The following is a 21,775-nucleotide window of genomic DNA, read 5'->3' as shown; positions in this document are numbered from 1 at the left end:
GGTCTTGCTGAAAAATGGCATTGCGTTCAGTTTCATTCTGTGAGTTCGACAGCTACTTGACTAAATATTGTATTTTCGCCTTACGCGACTTGTTTTGTTCTTTACCTTCCCATGTCTTATAAACACTGCGTTTATAACACTACATTTCATGACAATAAAACGCTCAGAATCCCTATAAAGTTAATTCGTATTCACACACACACACACACACACACACACACACACACACACACACACACACACACACACACACACACACACACACACACACACACACACACTAGTAGTAGTACACACGTACTTGGAGTATTGACTGCCTGGTCGCCGAGACTGTCAAAGTCTCAAAAGACAGAACAAAACCGAGCGCGCCATACGAAATGATGTCGTCATTCGTATGACGTCAAACTTCAATGACGAGGGATGTAGCTGAAGCGAAACGTTTTGGCATGACCTGGGAAAACCTTGTGCACTCGAGATGCCCGAAGAAAATGAGGTGGCACGAGTGAGCTGGTGGCCCACGTCAAAGGTAGGCACTTACAACATGTGATACTCAGGTTTCTCTATTGATCGCTTGTATACTGAATTATTGTTTCACACAGCAGGAAAGACATTCAATGAACTATTACATGCTTGTTATGAATTATCTGCCTTTGTAATTGTAGAGATTGAACTGATTCTCACAAAACAATGTCTGGGAGGGATTAAAGCTAAATTCGTATGCAAGACAAACTTGAAAATAGCACTACAGCATAGACTAATTGTTTGTTGTATGTTCGTTTTACAAAACGAATGTTTGTCGCTGTATTTGATGATTTCGGCGTGCAACTTACATTCAAGATGGAGGGTGGTTGCTAAGTGCATTACGTCATGTAGGCACAATGCGACTGAGACCTTCACCTTCAGTCGAGCAGGGAGTCGCAGGGAATGCGTGTGTGTGTGTGTGTGTGTGTGTGCGTGTGTGTGTGTGTGTGCGTGCCAGTGTGTGTGTGTCTGTGTGTGTGCGTCCACCCGTCGCGCCAAAGCCAGCAATCTGGATGCTAGCGACGTAACCTACAGATACAGATACGTGTGCGTTATGAAGTGAGTGTGAGCGTGTGTGTGTGTGTGTGTAAACCTGTGGTGTATTTATCTTAATCTGGGGGATTCTTTCTTGCGAGGCCGGAGAGATGGTATCGAACTGTGTCATGTGTCCGTCCATCTCTTGGCTGTCTGTATGTCTGTCTGATAAGACCATTACTTGTCTGTCTTTCTCTTTTTCCTGGCATCATATTAAAAGATGGCACTAGACTACCTGTTCGTCATTTAGAGTCTTCCTATCCGTCCGTGCATACGTCCGTCTGTTTGTCAATATCTAGATAATTGGGATTTTTTTTTTTATCTGTTGGCCAGATGCCTGGCGAGGCTGTAGAGGAGGCACTGGACTACCTGTATTTCATGCAGGAGGTGACCAATGCCTACGCTATGGAGCTCACCTGGGCGCTGTAAGTAATGGGTCACCTGGGCGCTGGAAGTCATGGGTCACCTGGGCGCTGTAAGTCATGGGTCACCTGGGCGCTGTAAGTCATGGGTCAACTGGGCGCTTTTGATATGGGTCACCTGGGTGCTGTAAATACTTGTTCACCTGGGCGCTGTAAGTCATGGGTTGCCTGGGCACTGTAAGTCATGGGTCAACTGGGCGCTTTTGATATGGGTCACCTGGGTGCTATAAATACTGGTTCACCTGGGCGCTGTAAGTCATGGGTTACCTGGGCGCTGTAAGTCATGGGTCACATGGGCGCTTTTGATATGGGTCACCTGGGTGCTGTAAATACTGGTTCACCTGGGCGCTGTAAGTCATGGGTTACCTGGGCGCTTTTGATATGGGTCACCTTGGTGCTGTGAATAATGGTTCAACTGGGCGCTGTAAGTAATGGGTCACCTGGGCGCTCTAATTGGTCACCTGGACGCTTTAAGTAATGGGTCAGCTGGACGCTGTAAGAAATGGGTCACCATGGACGCTGTACGTTATGGGTCACTTGGGCGCTGTAAGTAATGGGTTTCAGTAATGGGTCACCTAAGCGATGTAATTGGTCACCTAGACGCTTAAAGTAATGAATCACCTGGGCGATATAAGTAATGGGTCATCTGGGCATTGTAAGTAATGGCTCATCTTGGTGCTGTAAGCGATGAGAACACCTGCAACTACTCATTGACCCTACTGTGTAAATGTGATTATTCGCAACACAAATATTTTCCTTTTTGAGTCACTTGAGAAAAAGTGACTCTATGTAATCGGTCAGTGTTAGTCTGTCCGGCTGGCCGGCCGGCCGTCCGGCCGGCCGGCCGTCCGTAGACACCACCTTAACGTTGGACTTTTCTCGGAAACTATCAAAGCGATCGGGCTCATATTTTGTTTAGTCGTGACCTCCAATGACCTCTACACTTTAACGATGGTTTCGTTGACCTTTGACCTTTTTCAAGGTCACAGGTCAGCGTCAAAGGAAAAATTAGACATTTTATATCTTTGACAAAGTTCATCGGATGTGATTGAAACTTTGTAGGATTATTCTTTACATCAAAGTATTTACATCTGTAGCCTTTTACGAACGTTATCAGAAAAACAAGGGAGATAACTAGCCTTTTCTGTTCGGCAACACACAACTTAACGTTGGGCTTTTCTCGGAAACTATAAAAGTGACCGGGCTCAAATTTTATGTGAACGTGACTCATTGTGTTGTGAATAGCAATTTCTTCCTGTCCATCTGATGCCTCATATAATATTCAGAACTGCGAAAGTGACTCGATCGAGCGTTTGCTCTTCTTGTTTATTTCTTAACTCACGATTTTTGTGGGGGACAAATTAGAACGAGTGCTCTGGAACTTGTGCGTGCCTTCGTGTAAGTTTATCAACCGTGAGGATGACGTCATTGCATGTATAATGTACAGGGCCCTGGTGCTAGGTCTGACGTGTCTGTACATATGGCGTGCACTGGGTTTGCAAGAGGGGGAGCGCCTTCACTCCAAGATGGTCACTTCCAGACCAGTCTTCTCGTCCACTCCCACGCCCGCCTCTGCCGAACCCTCGTCCGCCTTCCTAGCGGTGAGATTCAACTTTTCAACGGAATGATATTGGCCTTTTGTACAATTGCTTCATGCCGCCATGGCACTCGTAAAATATCGCACAATAGGTTTGAATGTTTATAAAGTATTCTAAGGCTTTTTTTTTTTAGGTGTTTGACTTTGAGATCAATGTATTTTGGTCGGAACGATATTGTAGTCATCGCTGCTCTCTCTCTGTATTTCTCTCTCTGTCATTCTCTCTCTTTCTTTCTCTCTCTTTCTTTCTCTTTCCCTCTATCCCCCTCCCTCTCATTCTCTCCCTCTCTCTCTCTTTCTCTCTCTCTCTCTCTCTCTCTCTCTCTCTCTCTCTCTCTCTCTCTCTCTCTCTCTCTCTCTCTCTCTCTCTCTCTCTCTCTCCCCCTTCGGTCTCTGTCTGTCAGTCTGTCTGTCAGTCTCTCTCTCTCTCTCTCTCTCTCTCTCTCTCTCTCTCTCTCTCTCTCTCTCTCTCTTTCTCTCTTATGATTATCTTTCTCTCTTATGATTACCTGCATAGTATGCATTTGATTTTATGAATAACCACACATGTATGCTCTTCATGCCTCATCTTCATCATCATCATCATCATCATCATCACCATCATCATCATCATCATCGTCATCTTGATCATCACGTGCTGAAGTTTTCCGACCTCCTTTTGTTGGTTAACTTTTGAATTTTGAATTTTTTAATTTTATCATTGTGTATCTGTGCGTCCCAAGGACAGATTGTAAGAAAGGCGTAGCCTTAAATCTTAATCCTTGTTAAATAAAGTTCAATTCAATTCTCTCTCTCAAATTTTGTGTGAATCTAAAAATATAATGTCGCAATTGAATTACTGAATAAGACCTCTCGTTAACTGTAACAGAAGTATGTGATGCTGTCATGTACCTCAAACAGACAGTAATGAAATTTTGTTTTTGAAATGTGCTTTATCTTCCGCTTGCAGGCCTACAAAAACCGATTCGCACACAAGGAAAAGAGTACTGGTAAGTCGTGAGAACTTGGCTGTGTCGTACAAACCTCAGTTGTACATAATTGAGATTCCTCACCTGATTATTACATCAAAAATGTCACTAAGGCAACCACTCCTTGGGAGAACTATTACACCGAGCAGATGTTGTCCCTTTACATATTTTCACATGGCGAGAAAAAAACACCTGAAAGCTTTGATTGCCAGTGGTTATCCGCACGGAACTCGTGTGGTTATCAGCACGGAACCCGTGTTTCAAAGCATGGCTCCCTGTGTTGATTGTTATCTTATTTTCTCACTACCAAAATGATGACAAAAACGATGTTTGGTGGTTTGTTGTCAGACCAGCTTTTTTTGTCGGTCCTCGGGGGGCATATCGACTTTTGTTTCATATTTATTGACCGCGGCCTTCGGCCTTGGTCAATAAATATGAAAAAAAAGACGATATGCTCCCCCTCGGACGACAAAAAAGCTGGTCTGTCAACAACCCATCAAACATCTTATATTGTTTTATTGGTGTGTGTGGTTCCGTGGTACGGACTCGTTTGCCAAATAATGTTTTGGTATTATGTTATTACTAGCATTTTGTTTCTCACTTCGACTCCATATTCTATAAGATTAAGAATCAGACAGTGTAAAAGTATTACCATCAACATACTCAGTTTGCTGAAAAATAACTTTGATTTGAGTTATCTCCCTTCCTTAGGAACGTTTTAGAAGATAGTAGAGATTCAGGGCCAAAAACATCTATATATATATACGACTTGTGTCTGTGTGTCTGTGTGTCTGTGTATCTGTGTATTTGTGTGTTTGTGTATTTGTGTATTCGCCATGCACGGCCAAAGTTCTCGATGGATCTGCTTCAAATTTGGTGGGCATATTCAGGTTGACCCGGTACAGGACACAACCTGGTCGATATTTCAACACGTGCTCTCAGCGCGCAGCGCTGAACCGATTTTGGTTCCACCTCAGCTACCCGGGCCCCCATACCGACACACCATAGCCGCTACACCACATCACAACGCCAAAGTTCTCGGTGGATCTTTTTCAAATTTGGACACCGTATTCAGCTACACCCCGGACACAATATCATCGATGAGATATTTCAACACGTGCTCTCAGCGCGCAGCGCTGAATCGATTTTGGTTTTTGTGTTCATTTCACCATTATAAGTAACTCTTCCTTATCTTCTCATATTCTCCAGGTTTTCAGCGTTTACCTCCCTTCCTTCGTAATTGTGCACTATAGTGTGAGTGGAGCGTCTTCGGATATTCCCGGCGTTCTGTTACTGTTACTATTTTTAGAAGGTCAACGCAGTGTACAGAACGTAAATTGGACCCGTAAATTATCCTCACTGTAAAAGTGCAAAGGTCGAATCAATTTATAGCCACGCGAAAAATACACTGTCATCTATCTCTCTATAGATACGGCTTCTCTGTGTTTTTGTGTGTGTGTGTGTGTGAGTGTGTGTGTCTCTATGTGAGCAACACCTGTGCATTGTTCAGTTCTGTTTGTGATGTGGTCTGGCGGCTTTTGTGTAATTTTATGTACTGGCCTTCCTTTGAGAAGCCATAACTTGCTCAGTCCTGTTTGAGTGGAGTTCGCCTCCAAAGGTGATTAACACGGTTACATTCGTCGACAAGGATGGGACTCGATATGGTCAGGAATGGCATTATGGCCACTGAATCATTTTCGTGCTGTTCCCATTCCACGAATCTGGGAGGGACCTAAGCTTGGCGGGTCCATTGTTCGGACCCGGCGAAGCCGGCGTACGGCTCTAAGTACTTCTTCCCGGCGAAGCCGGCTACCCGGCGAAGCGGGTATTCATTCTAGTACATCTATATATATATACGACTTGTGTCTGTCTGTGTGTTTGTGTATCTGTGTGTTTGTGTATTTGTGTATTCGCCATGCACGCCCAAAGTTCTCGATGGATCTGCTTCAAATTTGGTGGGCTTATTCAGAGAGACCCCGGACACAACCTCATCGATGAGATATTTCAACACGTGCTCTCAGCGCGCAGCGCTGAACCGATTTTGGTTCCACCTCAGCTATTTTGGTTCCACCTCAGCTACCCGGGCCCCCATACCGACACACCATAGCCGCTACACCACATCACAACGCCAAAGTTCTCGGTGGATCTTTTTCAAATTTGGACACCGTATTCAGCTACACCCCGGACACAATATCATCGATGAGATATTTCAACACGTGCTCTCAGCGCGCAGCGCTGAACAGATTTTTGTTTTTGTGTTCATTTCACCATTATAAGTAACTCTTCCTTATCTTCTCCAGTGTTTGGCGTTTATCTCCCTTCCTTCGTGTGGCTTTCCCGTTCAGTTGTAAGTTACTACACTGCGCTGTCCACTGCGCTGAGCGTCTTCGCATATTCCCGGCGTTCTGTTACTGTTACTATTTTTAGAAGGTCAACGCAGTGTACAGAACGTAAATTGGACCCGTAAATTATCCTCACTGTAAAAGTGCAAAGGTCGAATCAATTTATAGCCACGCGAAAAATACACTGTCATCTATCTCTCTATAGATACGGCTTCTCTGTGTTTTTGTGTGTGTGTGTGTGAGTGTGTGTGTCTCTATGTAAGCAACACCTGTGCATTGTTCAGTTCTGTTTGTGATGTGGTCTGGCGGCTTTTGTGTAATTTTATGTGAAACACTCAAGTCCTTAATGGCTCAAAACCGTAGGACTTTTAATATTAATTTTAACGTAATTTTATGTACTGGCCTTCCTTTGAGAAGCCATAACTTGCTCAGTCCTGTTTGAGTGGAGTTCGCCTCCAAAGGTGATTAACACGGTTACATTCGTCGACAAGGATGGGACTCGATATGGTCAGGAATGGCATTATGGCCACTGAATCATTTTCGTGCTGTTCCCATTCCACGAATCTAAGCTTGGCGGGTCCATTGTTCGGACCCGGCGAAGCCGGCGTACGGCTCTAAGTACTTCTTTCCGGCGAAGCCGGCTACCCGGCGAAGCGGGTATTCATTCTAGTATGTTATATTCGGATTAAAAACAAGCTCTTAAAATTAAAAAATATAAAAATTATGATTAAAATTAAATTTCTGAAATCGATATAAAAACAATTTCGTCTTATTCCTTGTCTGTCTGTCTCTGTTCTCTTAGCTTCCCCTCTCTGTCGGTGACTACTCTCTCTCTCTCTCTGTCGGTGACTACTCTCTCTCTCTCTCTCTCTCTCTCTCTCTCTCTCTCTCTCTCTCTCTCTCTCTCTCGGGGGTCAAGGTCGACCACGAATGGCGCAGGAGGGAAACATTTTCACAGTGCAGACAAGATGGATATTTTTCAAGTTCAAAGTGGCTATATCAAAGTTTGAGTCTCCAGAACTATACAAGTGAAAGTCTAAAGTGATTGTGTGCAGAAATCTACTGAAAATGATCGAGGTAGGACTTTGGAGGGCCAGTATTGGTCGTTTTCATCTGGCTAGTGTGGCAAAACATCTCTTGAACCGGCTTTGTGCTCAGCCCGTGTATGGTGACAGCTCTGAAATCAGAGTCAGCGACGTGTGCATTACTTGGGGATGCCTTGTTTTTCTTGCGAACATCGTGTGCTGCTTCAAAGATGTTGCGGAAAGTGCTTTTAGTGCGCCATTCCCACCCCTGGGAACTGTGACTTATAATTCGTCAACAGTGACTGGCCATTTGTCAGTGCCAAGTGATGACCTTGTACACCTGTCACCGATGGCGGTGACCTTTCCGCACGCGCAGCACGCGCAGCACGCGCCATCTTTGTGCCTGGCAGTGATTGCCTTCGCGATACGACGCTTGAGATTGAGCAATGACGTAGAGGAAAACCCTGGGCCTGCTGTCAGTGGCAGTAGCGAAAGTAGTGGTGGTGGTGCGGAGTCAACTGCAGTGGCAGATAGCATCAAACACTTAGAGCAGTCGTTGCAGCATAAACTGGATGTCATTCTGGCAACCATGCAAACACAGGCGGACATTCTCAAACGACAAGAAGACATGCTTAGAAAACAAGAGACATTGATGAAGAAATTTGGGGATGAGCAAGAGACAATGAAAAAGTCCCTCAAGAAGAACGAACAGTCGATCTCCAACCTCTCCTCACAACAAGACGATCTGTATCGTGTGGTGACTAGCCTCGAGGCAGAGGTTGACAGGCTGGAGGGGTTTTCCCGTCGCAACAACGTCAAGTTTTTCGGAATACCAGAAGAAGTTGGCGACACCGATGCTGACTGTGTTGTTGCAGTGAAAAACGTTCTTGACACCTACATTCCTCAGAAGCAGTGGGAGCCTGACGTCATCGAGCGAGCGCATCGCCTCGGCAAACCCAACCCCAAGAATCCCAACCCCCGCCCTATCATTGCCAAGTTCCAACGTTGGGGCGATGCGATGCGTCTCATGAAAGACCGTGAGGCACGAAGCGACATGGAGCACGACAACCTGAGAGCGGCCCAAGATCTCACCAGACGGCAGACCCAGAAGCTGAAACAGCTGAGGGAGGAGGGGAAGACGGCCTACTACACAAACGGCAAGCTACGCTTCCATGACAACCCCAGAAACAACGATGATCGCCGTGCTAACAACCGCCGGCCGGGTGGCCCCGGTTTGTCGACAAACACCGACTCGGAGACGCCCCCTGATCACGAGCAGCGTCAACCAACCAGCGAAGTAGAAATAGAGCGTGACGTCAGTGACACTCACACTGAAGAAAATTCCGGTCGGAATTCCGGGCAGAGTGACGCCAGAGATAAGCGTGTGACCCGCTCAGCCAATCGGCAGGGCCACAAAGACATGACATTGGGTGGCGATAGTGGAGGTGGTGGGTACTCGGCCTACATTCGCAACGTGCGTGGAACTCCCACCCGTGCAGGAAACAGCAAATAGGGGCGTGGCCAAGGCTATGACAATGCAAACAAACAAGACACACAAGCACATGACAAAAACACACCTGATGTAAATAATGTTGCAACAGCAAATAAGGACAAATTGAATACTTCTTTTTCATTTCTTTGTTGGAATATAAATGGGTTGATTGCCAAGCTAACTGACCCTGATTTTGTTGATTACATAACTTCTTTTGATGTTTGCTTTTTGTCTGAAACCTTTACTTTGCCAAGCTTTGACTTCAGTACATATTTTAGTGATTTCATTGTTCTTCATTCACCAGGTGTGAAACTGACCAAGATGGGCCATGTTTCTGGTGGAACTGTTATGTTGATTCGTAAATGTCTGTCGGATTTTGTTGAGACTATTGATACCAAGAGTGAAAATGTTTTGTGCGTAAAACTTTCAAAAGAATTGTTTGGTTGTGAGAAAGACATGATGTTTATTGGTCTGTATAATCATCCAGTGGGCAGTGTGTACTATGATAAAAAAGATTATGATTGTACTCTAGAAATGCTAGAACAGTTTATTCTGTCTTTAATGGAAGCTGGCAGGGATGTGTACTATTTACTTGGAGGTGATTTGAACGCCCGAATAGGGGATTGGTGTCTTGAATGTGTTGATGAAGAAGATGATGATGAGGATGGTAATGTTTTTGAAAGAAAATCACAAGATGTTTTGACAAATAACTTTGGTAAAATACTGATTCAGTTTTGCTGCATGTTTCACCTTGTACCTCTGCATGGATTAGTACAACCAGGTTTCGATGATAAATTCACTTTTGTGTCTGAAAGAGGAAATAGTACTATTGATCACTTTTTGTCTTCAGTTGATTTTGTTGAATATGTAAATATGTTTTCTGTTGTCAACCGCATTGAGTCTCATCATATGCCTGTTCGGCTAGATGTGTGTGCTGCCCTAAAAATTGACGCTGATGTAGACAGTGAGAATAAGACTAGTTCAGAGAAACTGACTTGGGATTCCTCCAAAGCTAGTGTATTTTTAGATTTTCTTTCTTCACGTGAAGGTCAAACTGCCATCGATGACGCTGCTGCATGTATTGATGATAACTCTGACGCTGCCTTGACAATGTTTGTAAACACGCTTTTAGAAGCGGGTCGGTGCATGCGACGCACGGTGTTTTTTGGAGGCCGTCAGCGTCGTACGAGCCGATGGTTTGACACAGAGTGTAGGGAGGGAAAACGTGAAGTTAATAGACTACTTAGTCGGTACTCTCGCACTAGAAAGGTTGAGGATAAACTACAGTATTTGCAAAAAAGATCTGAATATCAAAATATGATAAAAGAGAAAAAGAAAGCATATAGAAAATCAGTACAAGATTCTTTACTAGAAAACAGAAAAAATCCTTCCATGTTCTGGTCAACGGTAAAGCGGTCTCGCCCAAGGGAGAGAAACCGTGCTACTATAAATATCGATGTCTGGAAAGATCACTTTGAAAACATTTTGGGACAGCACACAGCCTCAACGCCTGAACAAAACGAAAATGTAATAAATGAAGAAAGCGAGGAAGATGTACATATTTATGAATTGGATGAACAAATTTCGTTAGCTGAGGTAAAACAAGCCATTCGAAAATTAAAAGCAGGGAAAGCTTCTGGTATCGATGAAATACCAGCAGAATTTCTAAAAGCAGCTGAGGATATTGTTGCCCCTTTTCTCACTAAGTTCTTTAACCGTGTTTATGACACTGGTGTGTTCCCTAAACAATGGAGTCAGTCCGTGATAGTTCCGTTACTGAAAAAGGGTGATGTAAATAATCCTGGAAATTATAGGGGCATTTCCCTCCTGAGTACCATTAGTAAAGTTTTTACTTCTATCCTAAATAGGCGTCTGTATAAATGGGCAGAGAGTGAACACAAGATATGTGAAGAACAAGCTGGTTTTCGAAAAAACTATTCAACTATTGATCATCTTTTTACACTTGTGACTATGATTAAGAAATGTCTGTATGGACAAAAGAGAAGTAAACTGTACGTTGCTTTTATTGATTATTTGAAAGCTTTCGATTCTGTAGACAGGGATAGTTTGTGGGTCGTTCTTCAAAAAATAAAAACTTCGACGAAAATGCTCCGTATGAGGGATTTATGATTCTGTCCAGTCATGTGTAAGATGGGGCCCTGAAGTGTCTGACTTTTTTGATTGCCCTGCCGGGGTGAAACAAGGCTGCATGTTGTCTCCCCTGATTTTTTCCCTGTTAATTACTGAAGTAGCCGATATAGTAACCTCAAATGGAAGGCATGGTGTTCAGTTTTTGCCTGGATTACAAGAAATTTTTTTGCTTCTTTTTGCTGACGATATTTGTTTGATTTCTACAACACCTGCTGGACTACAAAACCAATTGAACAATCTTGAACAAGCCTCCTCTGCCCTTGGCCTCAGTGTAAATTTAAAGAAAACAAAAGTAATGGTGTTTCGGAAAGGCGGTCATCTATCTAAGGCAGAAAAATGGTTTTATCAAGGTAAACCTATGGATGTTGTAAACAGTTATAAATATTTGGGTGTCACATTGACAACAAAATTATCATTTGACATTGCTTTAGAAGAATTTGCAGGCAGAGCCAAGGGAAAAGTGGTAGAAATCATGAAAACAATGTGGAGCTTAGGTAGCATGGATGTTAGTGTATTTTTTAAATTGTTTGATGCGCTAGTAAAACCTATGCTTTTGTACGCCTCTGAAATATGGGGTATCACACGCTTTCGTTCTGTTGAATCTCCGCATTTGTTTGCTTGTAAAAGATTTTTGAATGTTTTACCAAGAACTCCAAACGCGATGGCATATGGAGAACTCGGTCGTTTCCCTTTATTCATTGACAGCACTGTCAGTGTTATCAGGTACTGCTGCAGAACATGTTTTTGGTTAGATTACCTAGACAAGCGTACGAGATGGATAAAAAAAGATTTTCAAGGTTACCCGGAAATGAGGTTGATTTGCAAAATTGGGCTTGCTCGGTAAAGCGTTGTTTGGATATGTGTGGGTTTTCCTTTGTATGGCTGAATGGTGGTGTTGTCCACGAAAAAGCCTTTTTGCGTGCGTTTAGACAGCGTTTGATTGACTGCTATAAGCAGGAATGGTTTGGTAAGATAATGGAAAGTGATAGATTTTCAACGTATAGTTCGTTCAAGTCTTTATTGCAGCCGGAAAAATACCTAACAGATATCACACTTACTAAATTTAGAAACATTTTTGTCAAACTACGCCTAGGTATTATTGACCTGAATGGAAACAAACGCTATAGTGCTGTACCAAACACGTGCCCGTTTTGTCCTGCTGTGGAAAACGAAATACATTTTCTGCTACATTGCCCAAAATACCAGGATCTACGTGTAAAATATATTTTGAAATATTTCACTGACAATGTACATGTACCACCCTTGATTTTTCTGCTACAAAATGAGAGTATATACATTAATAGAGCTGTAGCCATGTATTGTTATTATGCCATGAAAACACGTGATGAAGAAATTTCAAACAGGCAATTGTTGCTATGACTGATACTTTGAGACAAAATTTGTAAAATTTTCGTGCCACGATATATATTTTTTTGTTTCTGTACAACCATGAAATTTTGTTGTTGATTTTTATTCCTATTTTTTCCTGTGTCTTTTGTAAACCCCCATGCGCATATGCCGGTGGCCTCGCATTAAATTTCCTGCGTTCCTGCGTTCCTGCGTTCCTGCGTTCCTGCGTTCTCTCTCTCTCTCTCGCTCTCTCTCTCTCTCTGTCTCTGTCTCTCTTCTCTCTCTCTCTCTCTCTCTCTCTCTCTCTCTCTCTCTCTCTCTCTCTCTCTCTCTCTCTCTCTCTCTCTCTCTCAAACGCTCTCTCTCTCTCTGAATATGGTTTGAAACAGTTTTGCGTGACTTAAGGTCGCGGGCGGTTTGGAATCCGGCCAGGGACGGACACGGGTCAACTGTTTGACTGTATCCATGTCCCACCCCGTTTCACCACATGGCGGCGTGTTGACCCGTCATGGTCAACCCTTGTTGAAACAGTATTCAAGTTTGTGCTCCCCCTCCCTCTCCCCCCCCCCCCCCCCCCCCCCCACAAAAAAAGTGGTTGCGGCTTTTTGGTACACCGTACAGCCTTAACTTTTTAGATCGAAGTTGAAATCATTTCCTAAATTGTGAACAAGGCAGTGGATTAGAATGGGAAAAAAACTATTAATATGGGGAGAGATATATGTTAGAACTTGTCCGTTGTGGTTGTGTCAAATTAATGTTACTTTCCTACGTTGCTTTGCAGAGGAAGAACGTGTAAACGCTGTTGGGTATGATATCCTGCACACGTAAGTACCTCCCTCTCTGTCGCTTTCTGTCTGCCTCTCTGTCTGTCTCAGTCTCTATCATACTCTCCGTCTCTGTCTGTCTGTCTGCCTGTCTCTCTCTCTCTCCCTGGAATTCACTTCCATCATCCTTTAAGCACTTAAAGTCATTAAAACGTTTTAAAAAATGTGTTAAAAACCACTTAATGTCTAAGTAGTTTAACGCCTTTTGACTTACCACACTTAGTATTACGTCAAAGATATGCTGTGCATTGTATATTCTGAACATATTTTTGTTACACTATTTCTACAATCATGTTCGATTGCTACCAGTTTGTATTTATAATTACTTGCATAGTATGCATTTGATTTTATGGTGCTATGTCGTGAAAAAGTTAATTAACACGTGCAAGTAGCTGTCAACAATTGGCAAAGCTTTATGAATTACACAAATATGTTCTTTATTATATGTATTATGTGGAATTTATGTTGCGATTTTCCATCATCACTTCATCATCATCATCATCATCATCATCATCATCATCATCATCATTATCATTTACACCATATAATCATTATTAGCATTAGTGTAAACGTTGGTATCGTGTAAAATTTACCGTCGATCACTTTACATGTGTTAACATGTTGCATGTTTCGCTTTCGATTTGTATGTTGCTTACTTTGCCATTTTATTGTTTATGTTTATTTGCTTGTTTGCTTACTTGTCGATTGTTTGCTGGTTCGTTCGTTTACTTTGTTTATTTGTCATGTTGCTTTACTTGTTTATCATTTATTAGATATTTGTATTAGAAGTAAGGACCGGTTGTAAGAAAAGGCGTCGCCTTAAACCTCTATCCTTGAAAAATAAAGTTCCATCATCATCATCATCATCTCTCTCTCTCTCTCTCTCTCTCTCTCTCTCACACCTCTCTCTCTCTCTTTCTCTCTCTTTCTGTTCTGTCTTTCTCTCTCTCTCTCTCTCTCTCTCTCTCTCTCTCTCTCTCTCTCTCTCGCTCTCTCTCTCTCTCGCTCGCTCGCTCGCTCTCTCTCTCTCTCTCTCTCTCTCTCTCTCTCTCTCTCTCTCTCTCTCTCTCTCGTTTTGGGAGCTCATGATATTCTTAATGTACATATCAAGCTCCTTGACACTCTAGGCTCTCTGTATTGGTAGTATTGCACGTGTGTCATAGTCATACACACCATCTTCACCTCTACACAAATTCACATTCTTCGTGTGGCGAAAATGTCTTCGAAAAAAACCCACCCCATCACATTCAAGGATACTCTGCTACAAATAACATGCACAGTACACCTGCCCCAACACAATTTTTGCCCCTCTTAGCACATATTTAGAAAATACTGTTTAGTCCGCTGGTCCTTGAAATAATCATTACGTCTTTGTCATGCTTCTGAGCATGTCAAAGCACATCAGGACATAGAACTAAATGTGTCTGTCAGCAGTTTTCTGCCAGAAAAAAAAACTACCCCAGCTGACAAGGCCTGCATGTGTCTTATCGGAGATAATCAGGCGTTTGCGATGACAGTGCACGTAAAGAAAAAGGATTGCAGGTTTCAATGTCAAGTCCTTGATTCAGTGGCCATGCATGCACTTGTCGCTGTAAATCTTGTATCATATATACCATAGACCATTTGGCTATTTGGTCTATGATCATACACAGACCTCTTTCCTTACCGTGTAAACGATTCGGCTGACCATCTCAGGTCTTGCCAGGCTTTTACATGCCACATGGGATAAGATCCTCCGTCCGCTTAGACATCATTATTATATACCCAAAATTAACAAGGGTGCTTTCTAGACAGTGTGGATTTGTGTGTTTTATTAACTAATTGTGACCCTCCACCACGAAATGAGTCGCATGTCATCTCGTGCGGTTCTGCGCTAGACTTAATAAAAGTCCGGGGAGTGTCTGGTAACAGTGTGAGGATAACCTAAGTCACAGGCTTATAACTCAAACAGTTTTCGCTCTTTTCTAAAAACGGTTTTCACCACTGGATAGAGCATTAAAAACTCTGTAGGAAAATGTAAAAATATGAAAATCATGCAAAGGTGACATGCGACTCATTCCGTCGTGGAGGGTCACAATTTTCTAACTGACATTACGCATTGTGTATCAATCTGTGAAATTCATTCATGACAAAATGTCCCACTCCGCACCGGAAGCAGTCGGGATGTTGATTATTGGTATGAGTCCACGTGGAGGGCTGGTCTAATCCCATGTCAACGCCTGATGGGCACATCCTGAGAATGCGAGCAAAACCGGTGTAGGATCCGGTCCGGTCCCCCCTCTGAAGTAGTCCCCCGGGGGACCAATTCGTGGCAAAAACTGCTCTATAATGGTCCCCCCTTAGACATCCAGCCTCGTTTTTCTTGTTACAATGTTAGTAATGTTACCAGCAATTTCAGAGAAAAGAAAGCAAAAGAATCAGAGACTGGTTTCATTTCTTCTTATCAGTATTTATTTATTATTCATTTTATTTCATGTGATTTTTCTGTTGAACGGCATTATAAATCAGATCTATTTTATTTTCTGCAAACTATAGTCAAACAAAGAGATTGCTGTCTGTGCACTACATAATACCGGACGAAGATATAGATTGAAAATGGCTTGAATGCCTAAGAAAAACGAGGCTGGATGTCTAAGGGGGGACCATTATAGAGCAGTTTTTGCCACGAATTGGTCCCCCGGGGGACTACTTCAGAGGGGGGACCGGACCGGATCCTACACCGGTTTCAAAAGATGAACTGTGCCTTCCACTGATACTGTGATAGTGATGAAAAGAAAAGCCTCGCAAAGCTTTTCCCGTGGGTTTCCGCTTGTCTGGTGTTAACGGGGGGGATCGGGTATCCATGTCCCACCCCCGTGTCATCACGGTGGCACGTAAAAGACCTCGGTCATTGTGCCATAAGTGCAGGTGGCTGATTACACCTAAACATGCACACACCTGGGTAGCGCCACTCTTGTTGCTGCTAGCTTTCCACTTGGAGGAAGCGACCCGAATTTCCCAGCATTGTTTGTTTGTTTGTTTGTTTGCTTAACGCCCTGCCGACCACGAAGGGCCATATCAGGGCGGTTCCCAGCATTGTGATAATAGAGTAAATGAAATGAAATAAAAAGGGACAAATATGTTTGAAAAAACAAACATAAGTAGTTGTTTAAAAGCAGAATAGCCAGTATTGAACGTGCTTACACCGATGGTTTGAATGAACGAAAACAAATCAGAGGCGGAACAACAATAACAAAATGATAAAACAGAAAACCAGACAATGAAACCTTATTTCACAATAACTGTGACCTTTCGAGCCTTCCGTATCTTCGCAACCACAGGCAGAAAAAGCAATTTGATAAGAAAGAAATGGAATAAACAAAAACAAAATTGTTGTTATTATTATATGAAGTCATATCGCGCGCGTATCTCCAGACTCGGACTCAAGGCGCAGGGATCTATTTATGCCGTGTGAGATGGAATTTTTTACACAATACATCACGCACTCACATCGACCAGCAGATCGCAGCCATTTCGGCGCATATCCTACTTTTCACGGCCTATTATTCCAAGTCACACGGGTATTTTGGTGGACATTTTTTTATCTATGCCTATACAATTTTGCCAGGAAAGACCCTTTTGTCAATCGTGGGATCTTTAACGTGCACACCCCAATGTAGTGTACACGAAGGGACCTCGGGTTTTCGTCTCATCCGAAAGACTAGCACTTGAACCCACCACCTAGGTTAGGAAAGGGGGGAGAAAATTGCTAACGCCTTGACCCAGGGTCGAACTCGCAACCTCTCGCTTCCGAGCGCAAGTGCGTTACCACTCGGCCACCCAGTCCTTGTTCACCATAAGATATCTTCTCGGTGCTTGGTTTTTCTAGCTGGAAAAATCGACGTTAATTAAAACATGACATGCTGGTCGGGTTCTGTGAAGCTCTTGCTCAAAGAGACGCAAAATCAAGATTACTCTATCTCTTGTTTTTTTCCTTTCCTCTGCAGTATCGCATAAACAAGATCAGCAGCCGTTTGATATTTGAATGACGTATGTTATCAATAGTTATGGTCTAGATTTTGTTGAAGGTCACATTAACCAGAGCAAAGCAAAACAGCAAAGAGGAGACCATTGGTTTTGCCCTTAGGCGACCTGCCCATGATGACATTTATGAACAAACCGTCTCAGTCTTAATCAATAATACACTGTTTGTCGTCACTTTAGTATTTCAATAAACTGAATAGAACACTCAGCAGATAAACAAAACGATTAACTGTTGTTATTTGGGTCAGTACAAAACTTGAACATCACAACACAAAGCAAACTAATGTCGCACACAGGCATGCACTCATATACATACTCACACACAGACACACACACAGACACACAAACACACACACACACACACACACACACACACACACACACGCGCGCGCGCGCGCGTTACACACACACACACACACACACACACGAGTTACACACACACACACACACACACACACACACACACACACACACACACACACACACACACACACACACACACACACGCGCGCGCACAGCCAGTTAATTTCATTTCATAAACCCTGTGCTGCACCGACTGACCCAATAATCAGTCTGAAATGTGTGTCTGAAAGCTGTCAAGAGGCCTTAAGTACAATCATTCGTTTTGATTATATCGCATCTATTTTCATTACACATAGCTATTCAATCTCTTTGTCTTGGTACCCTTGCTGGTGTTACCGCTACTACTTCTACGGACATGTATACTCTCTCGCTTAAAGGCAAGGTTCTTCGCTTGAAAATAGTTCGATCATCCAGGCTTTTATATCAGATAAGAAAATCCCTCCACTTGAACAAATACCAAAAATCATCATCAGACTACATCGTGTGCATTGTGAGAACTTATTTTAATTAACGAATTTCACAGATTTTCACTGGTGTTCATAAAAACATTTATTCGTCAAAAGTCCCGCTCTGCAAAGAATATAACCAGGTAGTAGGTGTTTATTATATATATATACGTCAATGAAGATGGACGGTCTTACGTATGTGTACCACATGCCTGGACAGGTAGATCTCTGGTATTTCGCAAGAGGGTCTGCAAGGAAAGGTACATTATAGACATTGTTGTTCCAAGGCCTCAGTCTTCGGCCATTTACACGCATTCTTTTATTTTCTATCTGAATCATTGTTCTTTACATGAAAGAAACTGACATGCTTTTCGCCCTTAAATAATGTCACTTCTTTGATTTGACCAGGAAACAACATTTCAGTCTCGAGTATATATATCGAGTCAGAAAGGTGACAGAGGCAGAAAGCTGACATCGTTACACTGGTCCAATTTTCCGACAACTTTGACACGTAGGATGTCTTCTGACACAACTATATCTTTTGCAGCCGGGACATGTTGACCAATATATATTTGTTTTCATCCAGGTCAAACTGACCTATTGTTTTTTGTGTCGGTGAACATTATAGATACCTTTAATTAAGGCAATGAGCGGCACTAAAATGACCAAAATAAAACTTGAAAAATACATGGAGTAACTTAGTTTTCTGCGTAGTTATTGAACTTGAAGTGACTTGTTTTTTGTTTTGTTTTTTGTTTTGTTTTTTGCCAACCACATCATTGTGGGGCTTTTATTGAATAACATGCATCCGTCCACTCACAATATATTTTCTTTCATCCTTCAACAGTGACTTATAAAAAAAAATGAAAACTTTGCGAAAACTAAAGGACATAGATTGCCGTCACTATGGAAACTGGCATAAACAGCGCCATATTGGATTTCTAGGAAACGGTTTTACAGCAACATTATACATTAGAAATGCTTAATATTTGGCACAAAGATACACAAGACTTTTATCTACAATCATGTAGAACGATTTTGTGACAAAAGACTACAGTTGAATTTATACTCATTTTTGGCTCACGAAGTGTAGCCTATGCGATGCTAACTTTTGTCTGTCTGTGCGTGCGTGCGTGCGTATGTATGTATGTATGTATGTATGTATGTCTGTGGTAGAAACTTTAACATTTGAAGACGTCATATTACATTGACGTCACATTATGACGTACGAGGGTTAGACGTCACGCGATGGAATTACTGAAAGTCTCGGTGATTGTTATTTTGAGCGGGCCGAGACTATTTGGCAGTCGTGTCCATGTAAGTAGGCAACATGCAGACAGACAGATCTAGATCTAGTGTCTCGCTTTCTTGCACAGTTTCACCTATGCTCTTTCTGTGTGTGTGTGTGTGTGTGTGTGTGTGTGTGTGTGTGTGTGTGTGTGTGTGTGTGTGTGTGTGTGTGTGTGTGTGTGTGTGTGTGTGTGTGTGACGGAGTGATTGAGTTTGTGTTACTGTTTGTCGATTTCTTACGTGAGCCTTGAAGGCTTCGCCTCTTGTTGAAGTAAGGATTCATGAATACGCGGTTAAAAATTCATTAATCCTTATTACAAAAATTATTATAAATCATTATAGTCTTTTGTCAAAAAATCGATCTACATGATTGTAGATAAAAGTCTTGTGTATCTTTGTGTCAAATATCATGCATTTCTTATGCATGATGTCACTGTAAAACCGTTTTCTAAAAATCCAATATGGTGGCTGTTTCCATAGCAACAGGAATCTGTGGCCATTCATTTTCACAATTTGTTCATTCATTTGTATAAGTCACTTCAATAACTACCCAGAAAACTAGGTTATTCCGTGTATTCTCCAAGTTTAATTTTAGTACCTCACATCGCCTTAAAGGCATATGTACGCGCTCCCGTGTTTACAAAGTGTAGTTTGCCCATAATCGATGTCAAACGCACCATAAGACCATGTAATGACGATATGTCGCCATGCGCGGACCATATACATGCATTACAGCTTGTTTTAGAGTCTCAAAAACTTTGGATGTAAACAAAGACGCGGAGTTATTTCCCTTGCGTCAACGCTACCTCTGTTGGCAAATCTATAAATAGGACGATCCAGATCAAAATGAAAATTAACATATCTCAACATTGAAGGGGTCCTAGACCACAATATTTTGCAGGGAACTTAATTTAGCATGTCTCCAGCTGTTGGTAAAGCAATTAGCGTGTATAGTCATCGAGTACATATGGCTTTAAGCTATCAATGAGTATAAATCAGTTAAATACGACCGTGACTCATTTTGGTTTCTCAGGAGTGTGCAGCGGCACTTTATTCTACATAAGTAAGGGAAACCAACCATGTCATAACTAAACCATATCTTCACACGTGTGTATATCATGTAAATGAGGTCGGGTCAAACTACAGACTGCCAGGGACCCCAGAAGTTTGTTTGTTTGTTTGCTTGCTTAACGCCCAGTCCACCACGAAGGGTGATATCAGGGCGGTGCTGCTTTGACATTTAACGTGCGCCACACACAAGACAGAAGTCGCAGCACAGGCTTCATGTCTCACCCAGTCACATTATTCTGAACCCCAGAAGTAATTTTCCACTGCTCAGGATGACAAAATCACCGAGACAAACTTCATTCTCAAAACTCTTTGTTGTTTTCTCTAAGTTAAAAAGTTAACAAATCGGTACTCACCAACACAAGGACAGCCGTGTCAGACAAGGACAGAGTCCAATTTTCGCCTATGGAGACTTCTTCGGGACAACAAATACAAAGGAAAGCAAAAGTAAAAGCAGCACAAAACCAACAAGAGGCGAAGCCTTCAAGGCTCACGTAAGAAATCGACAAACAGTAACACAAACTCAATCACTTCGTCACACATACACACACACACACACACACACACACACACACACACACACACACACACACACACAGTAAGCGGCATAGGTGACACTGCAAGAAAGCGAGACACTAGATCTAGATCTGAATGGCCGATTTCGAAGAAAAAACTAGTCTCGGCCCGCTCAAAATAACAATGACCGAGACTTTCAGTAATTCCTTCGCGTGACGTCTAACCCTCTTACGTCATAATGTGACGTCTTCAAATGTTGTGACGTCTTCAAATGTAAAGTTTCTACCACAGACATACATGCATACATACATACGCACGCACGCACAGACAGACAAAAGTTAGCATCGCATAGGCTACACTTACGTGAGCCAAAAAGGGGGTTACAAGATGCAGGGAAACATAAAGGAAAAGATTTCTAGTCAATTTCAAATTCTAAATTCTAATCTAAGTTATAATTCCTACCATGGCGTCGTTTTGCTTTCTCTTTCGCTTTTGACGGAAGATATGCCACTTTCGAAGAGAGGTTCAAGAAGACCAAGGAAAGCGACGGAGCTGTCTAGAAGGCGCTTAAGTAGGGGAAGGGAGGGCAAGTCGACCCCTCTAACGAATGCAGCTTATACCTCTCGTCTTTTTAAAAAAAATATTGTTTTTGTTGTAAAACCTGGTGTGTTCTCTTTCGTGTAATAGTGGGGCTTGTACGTTGCAAAATCAATCATTTCATGTGACAAACACCAAATTTGGCATACATGTATAGTTTAATGTGCTTAACAAAACCTGATACAGAGCCACCGCGAAAAATTAAAAAATCGGTAGTTTTCAAACAAAATTCAAAATGGCCGCCA

General features: G+C 42.4%; 1 protein-coding gene across 1 annotated transcript in view; it reads left to right on the top strand.

Annotated features, from left to right (window-relative positions):
- Positions 1-399: 399 nt before the first annotated feature.
- The window catches only part of LOC138960213 (titin homolog), a 40,231-nt gene continuing 18,855 nt past the window's right edge, over positions 400-21,775 (top strand). Inside the window, exons 1-5 of the mRNA XM_070331995.1 lie at positions 400-526; positions 1,390-1,481; positions 2,926-3,079; positions 4,025-4,064; positions 13,185-13,227. Of these exons, the coding sequence (XP_070188096.1) occupies positions 476-526; positions 1,390-1,481; positions 2,926-3,079; positions 4,025-4,064; positions 13,185-13,227 (380 nt within the window). The 5' untranslated portion in view covers positions 400-475. The remainder of the gene's footprint in view (positions 527-1,389; positions 1,482-2,925; positions 3,080-4,024; positions 4,065-13,184; positions 13,228-21,775) is intronic.

Source organism: Littorina saxatilis, linkage group LG2 (assembly GCF_037325665.1).
Source record: "Littorina saxatilis isolate snail1 linkage group LG2, US_GU_Lsax_2.0, whole genome shotgun sequence".
NCBI lineage: Eukaryota > Metazoa > Mollusca > Gastropoda > Littorinimorpha > Littorinidae > Littorina > Littorina saxatilis.
Note: the sequence above shows the minus strand (reverse complement) of the source record. Positions and strands in the feature narration are given on the sequence as shown.